The sequence below is a fragment of the Fulmarus glacialis genome, unplaced genomic scaffold (genome assembly GCF_000690835.1).
Source record: "Fulmarus glacialis isolate BGI_N327 unplaced genomic scaffold, ASM69083v1 scaffold5661, whole genome shotgun sequence".
Lineage (NCBI taxonomy): Eukaryota > Metazoa > Chordata > Aves > Procellariiformes > Procellariidae > Fulmarus > Fulmarus glacialis.
This window is the reverse complement of record NW_009190753.1, coordinates 31,109-46,378: the sequence shown is the minus strand read 5'-3', so window position 1 is coordinate 46,378 and position 15,270 is coordinate 31,109. Positions and strand designations below refer to the sequence as shown.

The following is a 15,270-nucleotide window of genomic DNA, read 5'->3' as shown; positions in this document are numbered from 1 at the left end:
TCCCTACAAACCTCAACAAAAAACCCCAAGAAAATCAAGAAATTAGCACTGAGGCGTACGTAACAGGCCAGTAACACAATATTCGCAAACTGAAAACAACTGCAATAGATTATAAATACTCTGACAGGCTTTAGAACAGACAGCTCTGAACACAATGGAAAAGAAAAAATCTTGGAACAAATTTTAAGGGGGCAGGGAGGGCATCCTGCCCTGCAGGCATTAAAGAGGAGGCAAGGAGCTGAGGTTGCTCCAGAACATGAATGGTGGAAAACAAGATACCTTGAATAAGAGAAAAAAAAACCTAAAAAATACATTGTGTGGAAGCAGAACTAAACTTAGAAATTTAATTTTTTTTTTCCTAAGTGCTCTGAATCCACATTCTTGAAACCAAGCCCTTTCTTTTCTGGAAAGCTGATAGGTCTTACCAGCTTGCTGTTAATTTGCTGGAACAGAAACAAAACCACAGTTGAAGAAGCAGCTGTCTGGGTAACACGAGGAAAATAAATTCTTGGGAACTTCTGTAAAAGGCAGAAGAAAATATGGATCCTTTCCCATTCAAAGTAATACAGAGGCCACTTCAGTTTAAGCGCAAGAGAGGTACAAGGAAAGCAGACAGATGAGGTAAAACAGAAAGAAAACATGGCAAATTTTGTTCCGAGATTGCCAAGATGTATGTATGTATGTATGTTTTTATGATGATGATGACAGTACTACACCTTTCCTCCCTTCCTCTTCCTCACTGGAAGCAACAAAAAACCTGAAAAGGAATTCCATGCAATCAGGCTTAAAATTCCATGGAACTTAGGACTTTATGGAGCAGACTGACAGCTTCTCTTTCCTTTTGCTTTTTGGTAAGCACAGTCAATGTATAACACAATGGCTACTCTAGAACAGAACTAGGAAAGCCATCAGATACACGGGACTGGATTACTGTGCATTTTATTACTAAAAAACATGCAGGTTCTCATTGTAAAAACATTAATGGAAAGCCAGTACCAGACATCCAAAACATAGAAGCACAGCAGTATGGTGAGCATAAAAATATACTTAATTCTCTTGTGACAATGTTTGACAAGAGTAATGAAAACCACACAAAATATCCATTGCTGCAACATATATGCATCTTTTACAGAAAAATACTTACATATATCTGGATCTTTACTTTTCTTTGTTTTGTTACTAAGACTTATCTCAAATCTATTAATATCAGATGAAAGATCACTAGGAGAAAAGACAGAAAGCCTCAATTAATACTATACTTAGCTGGCATTTAAGCTTATTCTAAACTTATTTCAATCCTGATTTCTCATTATCAGCCAAAGACACTTATATTAACAAAGATATTTAGGTGCCTACAGAAAATTCTGCCCATGCAGAATTTGGCTAAAAGGTTGCTGCTGTATAACCACACACAGAGTATTTTTAAAAAGCATATGCAAAACAGTACACAGCGTCAAGAATCTTAAATGCAATGCAACTTACAAGTGAAATTCAGTAATTCAAGAAGATTAAGACTTACTCAAAGACAAATTCTTCTGACCACACAGGGTTCTGCCCTTCCCTGATGTGTGTTTTTGCTACCTGGACGCTGTTCAGGTAGATGTTACAATATGGATTAGTAAAATGCTTTACTGGGAGCGTATGAGCTTCTTCTACATGCAAAATAAGACTGCTGACCTAAAAAAAACGCACAAAATTTAGTTTTTGTTGCTAAAACAGAAATAAAAAACACATGAATGGATTATTTTTTATCCTCCCTGTGGAAGCTTAATGTTACTGTATGAATACTGAATACAAACTAAAATTTCCTAATAAAAAGAGCAAGGAACAGAAGTAATGGAACAACATTTTAAGAGGCACAAGTGACAAAATAAGACTCACTCAAATAATTACTGAAAACAAATCTCCAGCCCCATATTTTTAAGTAATCTTGTTTTCTTCTTTTAAAGTTATCTTCGAGGCATTAGGATTTGCAAATACTAACTTTTCTATGCACAGAAAATTTTACTGAAATCAAAGACTGGCACTTTGAATAAGCGCCATGGACAATTCCAAACACAACGGCTTATTTGGTGTTTTCCTAACAGATTACATAAAATTCCCTGTGCAACACATTACGTTCTATTCCTTTATGTAGATGAGCATTCTCGTTGCTTTTTGAAGTAAAGAATTATTTCAGATTGTCACTCTTTTTGCTTTGCAGCTTGAAGCCCCCAATTTCAACTGCCACTTTATCTGTGAATTCACCTAATTTAGTTCGTTTATTCAGAAGTATCCAAACATCTTTAATGTTAACTACAGAATAGTTGTGTTCCCTGAAAAACATCTTATTTTATTCCTTTCTCCATGTCTGTTAAAACAACTGCATTCTATGTTCCTAACATTCAAAAATATCAAGGATTCTTGAACTATTTTCCTGTTATTCTCCAATCGTAACAGACTTAGCCATTTATGAGTATCTGTCCTCTACCTCTAAGGAAATTCTGGCAAACACAGCACTTTCAAGAGGCCAAGAGAAATTAAGCCACAAGCATAGTTCAGCATGTATTTGTTACTGAAAATGAATACTGTCAGCTAAATGAGTATTTTGTTTACATGTCACATTAAGTCTGTCAAATTTTTGAAGTTTCCCATATGTGTTAAATTTTAAAAGTTAAGATGATACAAACACTGACTTCTTTACACTTTTACTCAAATGTAGACAGAAAATAAAACCTAGCAAAGCACGTGCAGATTGCCTAAAGCCATTTTGCTTTTTATGCATGTAGATATTATAACAAAGTGTAAGTCATTCTGGGTGGTTTTACAAGGGTACTGCATAACTCCAAAAAGGAAAGTAAGTACATGCAGGATTTACTACTGTTGAAAGGAAAATTCTGAGACTTATCAGTATCGTTTTGCAATGAGGAGACAAAACACTCTTCCACATGCACCGCCAACCCCATAATATCAGCTTCACCTGACGTAGACGTTTATTTGATGTTCCTGGACTGGTTTTTCTTAAACTGCAAAACATCTGCAGAGCTTTCATCCAGTCCTAAGAGAGAAGGATGCAGAAGAGTGTAATAAAACAAAGTCAGATACAGCTTCTTGCAGTGGAATAGACACATCTAAAAAAAGTATTTGAAGTTTTCCCATTAGCTTGGCAAAACCAAAGTTTTCTGTAATTCCAAAGTATGCAAGTTTGACTATTAAAGCAAAATTCTTAGCTTACTGAGCAAAACCTAATAAAGGATTTGCAAATCTAAACCATTTTCTCTTTTAAAAATATCAAGCATTATTAATGGATATACAGCGTGACCTTTACCAATTTTCCAGTCTAGTAATATTACATGAAATTACAAATGGTATATAAAATGAAGCAAAACTTGTTTGCTTCTGAGAAAACTACAGTTAACAAGCCAAACTGTTCTCATTATTCTCTCCAGTACTTTTGTATAGCAGTCGTAATACTGTGTATACTTCAAACAAAAACTAGAACAACATTAACAGAGAAACACAGAGCGTATATCCAATATTCCTCACTTTGCTCACAAATGCATACATCAGAATGGATAAATGGATTCCATTTTGATCAAGGAAATAAACAGGTTGTCTAATACCAAACTGACTGTAGAACCTTCGTGCGTATTTTTTTTAAACAAATAAGCTGCTAAGAGGCACTGCCAACTCACCAGGCCACCTCTGAAAAAGTCACTACAGCGTGAGAAAGTTGCTAACAGAGGAGCTTTGCAAGGGGCATTTGGAAGGTGGAAGATACGTGATAGCCTCATTCTCTAGTTTTTGACCCCAACCACCAAATTCTGTACAGTTCTGGCAAAGCACAAAATTTCGGTTCTGACCAACAGCCTTCTTAAGCCCGAATCACAAAGATCCGCCGTCTATTCTCAATATTCAAAGTACAATTTAAAATTGTCATTAAAAAATCCACAACACTGTTTCAATCTTACCCTTCACAGTATTTTCCACATTTAAAAAATACAGGAACATGTACTGCAGCTATTCTCAGCTAGACCATTTTGTGAGTCAGGTTTCAGCTTTCAAAACCTTCCACAGAAGAAAAGCTTTCAGCTATGCATCACGAAGTTTCAGTAGCTTGTTTCCTTATTCTCAGAAGGAGTAGTAATCGAAGAAACAAGTGCCTCCTAAATAGTCTAACAAATATTTCCTGGATGCATAGTACCCCTCTATACTTACTCATAGCAGGAAAACCTTTCCCCTTAAATGCCAAAGCTTACAGCAGTGAGAATGAACAACGTGCCACAGTAAGCTCAGGGATATTAGCATGTAAGGCTGCATTTTACATTCACTCTTGTTTTGTACAAACCATAAAGACAATGTGCAGTCCATAGGATGGCGCTGCTTTGATATTTATTTACCGCATTATAAGAGAGCCTTAATATACAAATAAAACTATTATTCTATGAGATGTTACCAAGTAAAGAAAGCTGAACTTTCTCAAAAGAGAAATATCTATGAACTTTCCTGGGCCAAAGCCATATTATAAAAAAACCCCTGTATTCTGTATAATTGCAGTGAACAGCCTGTTAAGCAGATCAAAACCAAAAGCAGATTATATCAAATGTTCAGGGAGCAAGACAGGATATTCTGTCTTCTACACATTCTTAAGTCTTTTAATTTCTAGATCACAAAAGACATTGCAGATCTGACAGAAGTGAATGTATAGTAATGAGTGTGGAAATTAATGTATATATTCTCAATTACTATACAGCACGCTGCTTCTCAAAGAGAGTACATTAAGAGTTGTATGACAAACGCCACTATGATGTCATGCCAGTGACTTTCATAAATTTGTATTTATTTAACAGGAAAATTCGTGCTTTCCTTTATATACAGCACAAGAAGTATACTAAATTTATAGAGTCTTCATACTCTGGTGAATAGCAGCCTATTCTGAGTGCTCTAAACAGCTTTAATTCCATTCAAATAAAATCAAATGCAAAACTTAACTTCTGATGCAACAAGTATGTTTCAGAGCTGTGGACTTTCAGAGCTGTAAACTTAATAAACAAGGACATTGTCTCATCTTAGATATGCTCGCCTGCTGGTGAGTGAATTTCAGAGAATTAGGCTCCTATTCTACAATCCTTAATCAGCAAACACAACCACTAGAGAGCTAGTAACTAAAGGATACCAACTAAAACCAGAAGACCTTACTTTTTGTGCATGATCATAGCCCAAGACTATGAACAACCACCAATTCATGGACAGGATAAATAACTGCAAAAGGCAGCTGTTCAATATACTGTGGTCATTGGGCACACATACGTGCATTAGCATTGTAATTCATATCAGGAAAGCCTCTGAAGAAAACTCCCACTTACCGTGCTCTGGTTTATAACCTGGAAAAGTCCTGGAGAGTAAATTATTCTTCTGAGTTGAACTATGTCAAAAAAAAAATGTTCTCCAGAAACATACAATAGAAAATAATGGAAGTTCAGTTGACGGGACCCGACTGGAACTTGTCCAAAGTAAAACCCCCAAGGGCAAGTAACATAGGTGCTGGATTCTCAGCACCAACTGTTCCCCTTACAGATCCACTACTACTCCATATAACACCTGCTAATATAGAAATAGCCACTAACTATCCGCTTCCTGTTTCAGAAGTACAGTATCATTAAACACCACAAGTCAAAAAATTACTTCTTAAATTATATTTACCAACAAAAACTCTCACCTGTGCTTGTTCTGGAGTTTCTCCTGCAAAGTAAAAGATGTAATGCTCTTCACTAAAGTGCTGAACTACTATCTGAAAACAGTTTGGCCTTAAAAATAAACAAAACAAAAAATGTAAGTTTTATTAATCTTCATAATATTAACAGACACCTTCACTTGTTGATCTGTGCCAAAACAAAGTTTACACTGAACAAATATATTTCTGCTGTTTTTCTGTAAAGAGCATTGAACATTGCATCCATTTTTGTTTGTATACATGTAGCACCATCACACATGGAAAGAGGAAGAACTCCAATTAGAAAATTTCTCAGGTGCTTCAAAACTGCATTTTGTTTTGAATGTATTATGTCATTTTAAGAAACAGTACAGCTAGTTTGTCTTGGAATATTGAGAAACTTTTAGAATGGCCTGTACTGAATAGGCATGTATGCTGACTTACAGTCAAGGCAAAAAAAAGCCATCTGGTAACGGAAAAGACTTGTCAACGAGGACTAGAGACTATAAAAGCAAGAGAGGTTCAGCATTAGTTCCCAACCAATTAATCATACATTAAGGATTTGTTCTTTCAGGAATTCAGAAAACAATATTAACATAAGGAATCCACTATCTGAATGTGTCCCATGGCTATCGCGACCAATACAATGTGTATTGGATCATATACTAATCATTGAATGCATGGGACACAAACCTCTACAACCTTAAATGCAATTATATATCTTTGCCATTTTGTGTACCTCGACTCATTTGCCAAAAAGTCAATCAAAAATATTTTGTTTTGTTAAATTACAAGCTATTTAATGTGCACACTTCACTCATGACCTTCCACACCGTGCTCAAGGAAATTCAGCTCTCCCAAAACCAGCGTTACATGAAGGATCCTACTTCATTTGCAAAGGAGTTTCAGTCTGCAGTTCCCCCATCCATTTCACTGCCTGGAGAAATGCTGACACAGCACTCTGTGGCCATGCCGAAGAAGGGTGGAGGACAGCAGGAAGTAGCCAGGTCTGGGGCTAATTAAATCATTGCCACCAAAGAACCATGCAAAGCTACAGACTTCACTGTACTTCTGAGAAAAGGGCAAAGGCAGTTTTTACCAGCTACTTAAAATGCAGGAGGAACTGTGTCTCAGCTACAGTTCCTCACTAACAGCTTCCTAAGCGGGTGCAACCATGCATCTCCTCCTACCCACATCTAATACCGCTTACTGTCCAACTACACTTTAACCCACAGCACAGTGTTTCTTAAAAGTTGTTTGAGACAGTCGCTGTTAATCAAGATGTTCCTTGTTTACAATATACACCAAAGCTTCCTGCATAATTGCCAACTTACATAAGGAACATTTCAGTAATTTTTTGTTACTGTTCTGGCACTCTTTGTCTGCATCTATGCTCCTCATTCCATTAGTTTAATGGATTTTTCAAAATTACTAAAAAGATTTAAAAAAAAACATATCAAACAAAAGCACCAGTCTTTGCCGCTTAAGAAATGCCACTAATTTTAAGCATTTGTCGTGAAGTTTTTTCACAAAAATAACTAGAAGTTGACTATACATAATTTTTAAATGAATACTAAAATCCATGGGGTAACCAGAATTTCTATCTAACACTTGTAGGAGTAAGTGTACCTATTTCTTCTATGTGACATTATAATACAGGACGGTGGGCTTCTTTTTGTAACTACCAATGAACAAATATGTAAACTCTTTCTTGTTAATTAACAATCATATCTGAAAGACTTTTGATTCTCAACTTCTTTGCTAATAATCACATCCCTTGCAGTTGGCATATTTTGAATTTCAAAATATTACAGTAAATAAGATTTGATATGAAAATTATCTTTGAATATAGTAATTGTGCAAAAACTATTTCTGAGGATATTGATTTATGTGAACCAGTTTACTGCTAAGTTGGTCTAATCTAACAAAAGTACTTGTTCTTAAATAGAAAAGCACTTACAGACTCCATCTAACCAAGTTAGCTTTCAAATACCTATCAAAAGAATGTAGATCTTTTGGAATTGACAAAATTCTTCATCTTGTCAATTCTTAGTTCAAAAGGATTAAAACCTTCAGTTCATAATCTCTAACGTCTGTAAAATGAAACATGGAACAATTAATGCACTCAATATTAAAAAATGACAATGCAAAAAAGCTCGAATCATCATCACCTCTTACTTCACAATAAAGCTTTAATACTAAATTCTGAAATTTCTAACTAGAAGTTGTGTATGTACAGTTGCTAGCATTCGAGTTGCCATGGCTAAGCAAGTTACTACTCATCAGCTACACCTGTCTACATATGCTCTTGCAATCCACACCAACCAAGAAACAAGAGCCACAATGCAAGTCAGGGCTACTAGTTCAGCAGCGACAGGTAGCCCATATCTTGTACATGCCTCAAACTAGCAGTCAACTCTCCTGCTGCACATCCGAGAATTAAAAGCCAGTGTCCTACCTGCCAAACAAACTGTCATGTACTCCATAGACGGAACACACGCTAAGGTCTATTAGTCCTTTGGGTTTTGTGGCTCGTTTTTCACTTTCAAAATAAATAAGCTGGGCATCATTTCCCTCTAATATAAAGTACAAGTTTTTCCATCTCTTTCCTTTACCTGTAGAAGAGTCAAGCAAAAAGTTACAATAGTGTTTAAAAGAAAGTGTAAATTTTCTACATGAAGAAAACAAAACAGGGCAGTAAAGTTTTTGTCAAATTGCAGACAGAAGAACAATGTACAGGTAATCACACTTAAGTTGTATCATCAGTACACATAATTTTATGCAACATGTGGCTAAAACTAGATCCTCTTCACAGATGCAGGTAATGTTGCAAAAGGTTCTCTAAACATTTTCACTAATTTCAATAGGATTAAGCAAGTGCTAATGAGCTGCCTGAACAGTGAGTTCTTGTCAGTGTTAAGACTGTATCTACAGAATTTGCAAATAATGATGCCGTAGATCCCATTTATTACAATTTTAATTAAGAAACAGACTCTTGACATGAGAAAGTTACTCCTAAACTCTGACCAATGTTTAACAGATTGCATTACAGGATCTTAAAACAGTATGGCTGAAGAACAGAAATGGGAATACATGATATGCAAACTCAAATGGGGAACCATGCCCCAACCAACCATATCTAAGCATTTGGCTGGTTCCACTTGTTTCAAAGAAAACGGTCTCTGAACTGCAATGGATTAGGAACTTTCTGCAAGTAATTAATGCATGTCAATATTTAGAAAAAACTTTCAGCCTTAATTTTATACTTTGATCATCACAAATCCACCATAGGCCTCAATAAATGAGTACTAGCACTGCTTTGAAAAGACAAATCTAACATCTACTTATTACACTCTGTCTCCTAGATGGAAGAGTGATTTTACTGGATTTGTCCCATATGTAGCTATGTGCACCTCTCTACACCTCACTACTCCGGTTTGCACATTTAAAGTATCTTATTATGTCTTTTAGCTAAAGGTTTTCAATTCATTCTTACTTGATTCCTCACTCTATGACATCCCTCTATGCCTTCTCTCAGAATCAGCCTTCTCAACAGAAGAGATGCTTTCCTTGTTCTGTTCAGAGAGTCTACAGTTTGGGGTGGTTTGTTTTTTTAATGTCTCTTTTGCATTTGGCCATATTTGAAATCATACCTTCTTTCTCAATTTTTGTCGGGTGGTTTGTTTTTTTAATGTCTCTTTTGTATTTGGCCATATTTGAAATCATACATTCTTTCTCAATTTTTGTTGCTATCCAGATTACTATCTGTAACTTACCCTTTTAGTTATGGTCTCTGCCATTTGCAGAAATTTTATTATCGATAGTTTTTCTGCTTCCATTAATATTGATTTTTAAAAAAGCAGAAATATAATACTTGGTAAGGGACTAGCTTCCTCAGAACTTCAAAGACTTGCTTAATGGCAATTCTTCAGGGTTTTATTGAGATGAGTCAAGCAGTCAACTTTTAATGTATTTATTTTAAGTTATGTTGACTGTGTCAGTGTTAGAACCCTAAAAAAGTTGCTATATATCTTGTACAGCAGAATATACATTTTAAGTTTAAGTTTTAAAACATATGAGCTAACTTGGAATAACAAAATTAAACCAGCTGTGCTCTCCAACGAATGTACAGGTTTACACTATTCTAGCTCTCTCTAACTTATCCTATCAGCTAGAATTTAATGAGTTCCATATTAAATACAAACACTTCTTATGAAAATATACTTCCATTTAATGAGTTTGAATGCTACTTTTGACAAGGATGCCTAGTTTTTGTGCTGTGCTCTTGATTTTTTCAGAACAACTGCCAATCAACGTTTTCACACTGCATGTAATTTTACGTATCATGTTGTTCTATTCATGTACTACTTAAGGAAGGCGATCTTTGATACTCTTCACACACTTTCTAGAACCTTTTGCCCACTTCAATTTTGTCCTTTCTAGTATGACTACTATACCAAATTCACTAAGTGTGCATGTTCAGCTTAAAGAGAAGGCTGAGGGGTAACATCATGGCTGAGGGGTGACCTCAACACAGTCTACACGTTCCTCAAGGCAGGCAGCGGAGGGGGAGGTGCTGATCTCCTCTCCCTGGTGACCAACCATAGGATACGAGGAAATGGAATGAAGCTGCATCAGGGGAGGTTCAGGTTGGACATAAGGAAAAGGTTCTTCACTGAGAGGGTGGTCGGTCACTGGAACAGGCTCCCCAGGGAAGTGGTCACAGCACCAAGCCTGTCAGAATTCAAGGAGTGTCTGGACGATGCTCTCAGTCATGTGATTCAGTTTTAGGTAGTCCTGCGAGGAGCAGGGAGTTGGACTCAATGTTCCTTATGGGTCTCTTCCAACCCGAGATATTCTGTGATCCATATCTGCATTTTTTTTTTAGAAAAAAAATTCACAGAAGTAAACATAACTCACTTTTTTTCAGAAGATAACCTTTTTTGACAATATTTTTATAAAAAGCATCCTTTGTTTTCCGACGAATTGTATTGTAGATTTCTTTTCCATCCACTGTATCATTAAGCACTTGTTCTTGGTGCTGGTAAATATGTAAGAAAAACATATTTTAAGCTCAGAAATCGCCATTAAAAAATTGCACACTATGAAGCTGCAACTAGAATCATCTCACTGAATGCTCCCAACCCACTACTATTGTTCTCACATGCATTTTAATAAAGCAATATAATTTTCATACAATATCCTTGCTAGAAATGTAACATAACTATTTCCATATTTCCAGAATTATGATAGAAGAAAGTTTTCAATACAGACCAACTTCTACACAGTAACATTGTGTCTTTTTCAGATTAAATAAAAAGCAGCGTCTTTCACTGTCATTTCTGTTAAATTTATGCAAGTCTTTATCTAGCTTCTAACTGTCTTCTACCAAAGCTTTTGGGACTGAGTAATCATGGATAAACTCTAAAGCAACAAGAATGGTGCAGATCATAATTAAAACCGACTCACTCAAAGTTGCACAGTCCCTCATTAATCTCCTTAGAACTCACATGTCCTAACTGAGTAGAACTCAAGACAAGAGAAGAAAGCAGGAACAGGAAATAGAAAAAGGATAAATTCACACATAAAATTGTAGGATCTGGAAATGCAAGTAACAAATGAGAATGGCCAAAAGCCAAGCCAAGTTTGACCTTACCGAGTAAGCTGATCAGCAAAAGTTCTTTAGCCGTAAGAAAACATGAAAAGCAAGACTGTCAAGCAGTGAGAACAGCATTGAGGTGAAAAGTGACATATAAACTAGCTCATACTAAATATTCTACTTTTCTTCCTGCCCATATATCTACAAGAATTATGATTTTGAACAACATGACAAAAGCAAGATGAAAAATACTTTGGTAATACTAACAGGAATTACAGGACCTACAATGGAAGCAACATCCAGCTGTTTATGAGCTCAAGGTAATCTCCATAACATAACTATGCAAGGAACAGTGCACAAAACAACAGATCTAGTGACAAATATTTTTAAGTAAATTTCGTATTAGACACAGGAAGTCAATCAGACTGACCCTAAAAGTATGCAAGACTTTCGAATTTTTTTTCCCCCCCTCAAAAACATAGAGCATGGCAGTATGTGGAAGGGAGAGAACACAAAGCTGAATATAAACTGCACCACTGACCACTAAATTTTTAAACAAAGAAAGCCACAAATATATCTGAATAGGTTAAAAGAATCTGAAATAGTCTCACATGGAAAATTAGTCAATGAAGAGAAGATTATTAATACAGGAACTGTAAGTGCATATGCAAAAAGCTAAAATGAAGACAATTACTGCCATGATTCAAGAGGAATGATGGAGCATGAGGAAAGTAACTAGTGAAGCCTTTCAAGGAGCAGTCTCAGGATTCATAGTTGCTTTTTGTCCCAACCATATTACCGAGCATGAGTTAACAGCAGCAAACAACTGGGAAGCACTGATAACACAACACAATTAGCAGTATAGGAAAGATTGGAATAATAAAGTGTAAGTCTACTAGTACAACATAAAAGTTACACCTGTTGATACTTACCACTAGAAAACAGAGAATGAGAAAGTTGAACAGCTGAGTCATTCACAGGAGCACTGATCTGATATAACGTGGCTATGACAACATACTGGGTCTGGCAGGGATGGAGTTAACTTTTGTCACAGCATCCCCTATGGCACTGTGTTTTGGTTTTGTGACTAGAACAGTGTTGCTAACTCTTGCTGATCAATGCTTGCACAGCCTTAAGACTTTCTCCATTTCCCACTCTGCCCCCCCTCCTCAGCAAGGTGCCTTGGGTGGGCACGGTGCTGGGAGCAGACAGAGCCAGGACAGCTGACGCCAACTGATCAAAGGTATATTCCCTGCCATATAACATCGTGATCAGCAGTAAAAATGTGTGTGTGGGGGGGGTTGTCCTCCTGCGTGACCACTGCTTAGAGACTAGCTGGGCGTCAGTCTGCTTATGGGAGATGGTGAGCGATTGCCTTTGCATCACCCCCACCATCCTTTCCCTTGCTCATTAAACTGTATTTATCTCAACCCAGGAGTTTTTTTGCTTTTGCCCCCATCCCGCAGGAGCGGAGAGTGAGCAAACAAAGGTGTGGGTCCTTAGCTGCTCGCCAGGGTCAACGCACAACAGAAAGTAACACCTATTCTAGGATATTTCTGTTAATTATTTTCCAGACAGAAAGGGAATTACCCATGATGTGGTACTCTAAACTGTTCTGGTCCACCACATTCAAGAAAGTTCGCACCAAAATTGGTGGCAGCAGGGCAACTACGAGAACATTACAAAAGGACAGGATCAGCTTTGGTATGCTTAGCTTAGTAAGCTGTCTAAGGGAGAATACAAGAAATGTTCTTGTATTAATACGACAGATCTTGCAAAGGGGTATGAATTGACTGTAACTCTATTTAGGGAGGAAATTAAAGGCAAATTTCTAACCATTGAAACCGGAAAGTTTGGGAACAGAGAGGGAACAAAATATGTAAGTATACTTCATAACTAGCTATAAGCTCATGAAAAGCTAGATGATGTGGTGTGCTTATTACTGGTGGTCTCTTAGGATGAACTTCTGCTGTGGGGCAAGAGTGCTCCAGAACAAACCCTGCAATCATCCCTGAAGCTTTTCTGTGCATACAGGTTTCCTCTGGCAGAAGAAAAACGCCAGACACAGAAAGCAGAAGGGTTCCCCTAACATGGGACTAAGGCACAGCATGGTTAAGCCAGGGACCAGAGCTAGAAGCACAGAGCAGAGGATGAACACCTCAGAGGACAGACAGAGCTTACCATATTTTCTGTTGACTACAAGCCAACCTTTGATAAGTGAATGCATTTAAGGATAAAACAAAAGAAACATATAAGCTGAAAACATTAAAATTGGATATGATGCTGTTTAACTATCATTAGTATCTCTGCTGTAATTCAGTTCATAAATTGATTTGATGATGATTAGGTCTGTGTCTTCAATATCAAATGCTCAAAGATGAAATCTTACCTGCATTGGAACAGGGTCTTTAAGGTAATATCCTTCAACAATCTGTTCTTTTCTATAGTGCTCAATGATGTCAGCAATACTGTTCCAATAAGAAAAAGAGGATTCAGATTTTAAACACTGACAAACAAACCTCTGTTTGAGAATCTGCTGTTCCATACAACCACAGAAAACTTTCTCACAAACTTTTAATAAAATCAAGTGTTAAACATCATAATCTCATTTGTAGCAATGAGAATTTACTAATATATTGAAGTCAAGAAAGTTCACAAAACTGTATTCAGAATGTATTAATTGTAAACTCTGCAAAATATTTTAATTAGTTGCTTAAAATGCCAAATGAGGACAGTGCTTTTTCCACATTCAAGTAGCACATGTGCATTACCAGCTCTCCAACCAGGCTAAAATTGCTATTTCATTGGGAATAATTTTCTTAGAGTAACTACGGAAAGGAAATGGGAGATACCGCCAAGTGCAGAGCAATTTCTTTCTAGGAGGACAGGAATAGAAAACAGAAGAGGTTTGTAGCAGGGCTTATACAGATTATACTTGGAAATCACTAAGCTATCCTGTTAAATACAATACTCAATTGGTAGCACTCCTCTATAGGGAAGCATTCATTCTAATCACAGGATTCAGACTGCAATTTGTGTTTGGAAGTCTCAGGAAAGTAATGGTGACACATACAAGCTGAAATTCAAGGCATTTGAGTTGCTCTAATTTATTTTTGCAGTTACTGAAATTTACACTGTAGTAAAGAACAGCAACATGAACATCAATAGGAATAAATAATTTGTATGCAAAATATCAACCTAAAAAAAAGAACTAAATAATTAAGTAGAAAACAAAAAATATACTGAGTGTGTCTTCTCACTTCATGCACACTAAGCTGTGTGTGCAAAGATAATCAACAAGGCATGCAGCAATGAAATCTTTGACCTGTTACAACTGGATACAGTTCTGTCCAACACAAGAACAATAACTGATACTATAAAAATAATCTCAAAGCCAAATAAAGCTACAGCAAGTCATTTTTGTTCACTTTTCTCTCTCTCATTCTAAAGCTATGAACTAGTGCACGCTTGATAAAATAATTAATCTTCCCACAAATATTTTTGTTTTTCAGGTATGTAGTGTGACATGAATTTCTCTTTCAGTATTACTGAAATCCAGTAATTTATTTCAATTTTTACTGAGATGCAATCTGCATATGCCATTTTCTGCATAAAAATTTAAACTTCACCACACTACAGAAAATAATGATTCAGTCATTACATTTTGCATGTTGAATAGCTACTGCCAACATCTTGTAATAAGTACACCAGCATTATATAATTTTCCTCACTCATCAAATCAAGAATACCTTGACTATCAATGTCTCCTGTCCTTCCTTGGTTAAAAATGCCAGCAGGAGTTCCTCAATATAAGGAGCAGGTGCCTAATTTCTTCCAATTTCAAAAAATGGGCTGAAGAATAAACTCAGTTGTATTTGAAAACTCCTTTTGTAATTAGAATACCATATAGACTAGAACTTTGTGCCTGATCAAGCAACTAAGGGCTTTACTTTGCAGCCCTCTCCTCCCACAAGTGAAC

The 15,270-nt window shown here is 36.4% G+C and overlaps 1 protein-coding gene across 1 annotated transcript in view; it reads right to left on the bottom strand.

Annotated features, from left to right (window-relative positions):
- The window catches only part of RASA1 (RAS p21 protein activator (GTPase activating protein) 1), a gene marked incomplete at its 3' end in the record, with an annotated part of 45,313 nt that overhangs the window by 8,223 nt on the left and 21,820 nt on the right, over window positions 1–15,270 (bottom strand). The window contains exons 9-15 of the mRNA XM_009586394.1: window positions 13,681–13,759; window positions 10,613–10,733; window positions 8,151–8,307; window positions 5,699–5,786; window positions 2,960–3,037; window positions 1,520–1,677; window positions 1,145–1,221 (exon numbers count right to left, since the gene is read on the bottom strand). Of these exons, the coding sequence (XP_009584689.1) occupies window positions 1,145–1,221; window positions 1,520–1,677; window positions 2,960–3,037; window positions 5,699–5,786; window positions 8,151–8,307; window positions 10,613–10,733; window positions 13,681–13,759 (758 nt within the window). The remainder of the gene's footprint in view (window positions 1–1,144; window positions 1,222–1,519; window positions 1,678–2,959; window positions 3,038–5,698; window positions 5,787–8,150; window positions 8,308–10,612; window positions 10,734–13,680; window positions 13,760–15,270) is intronic.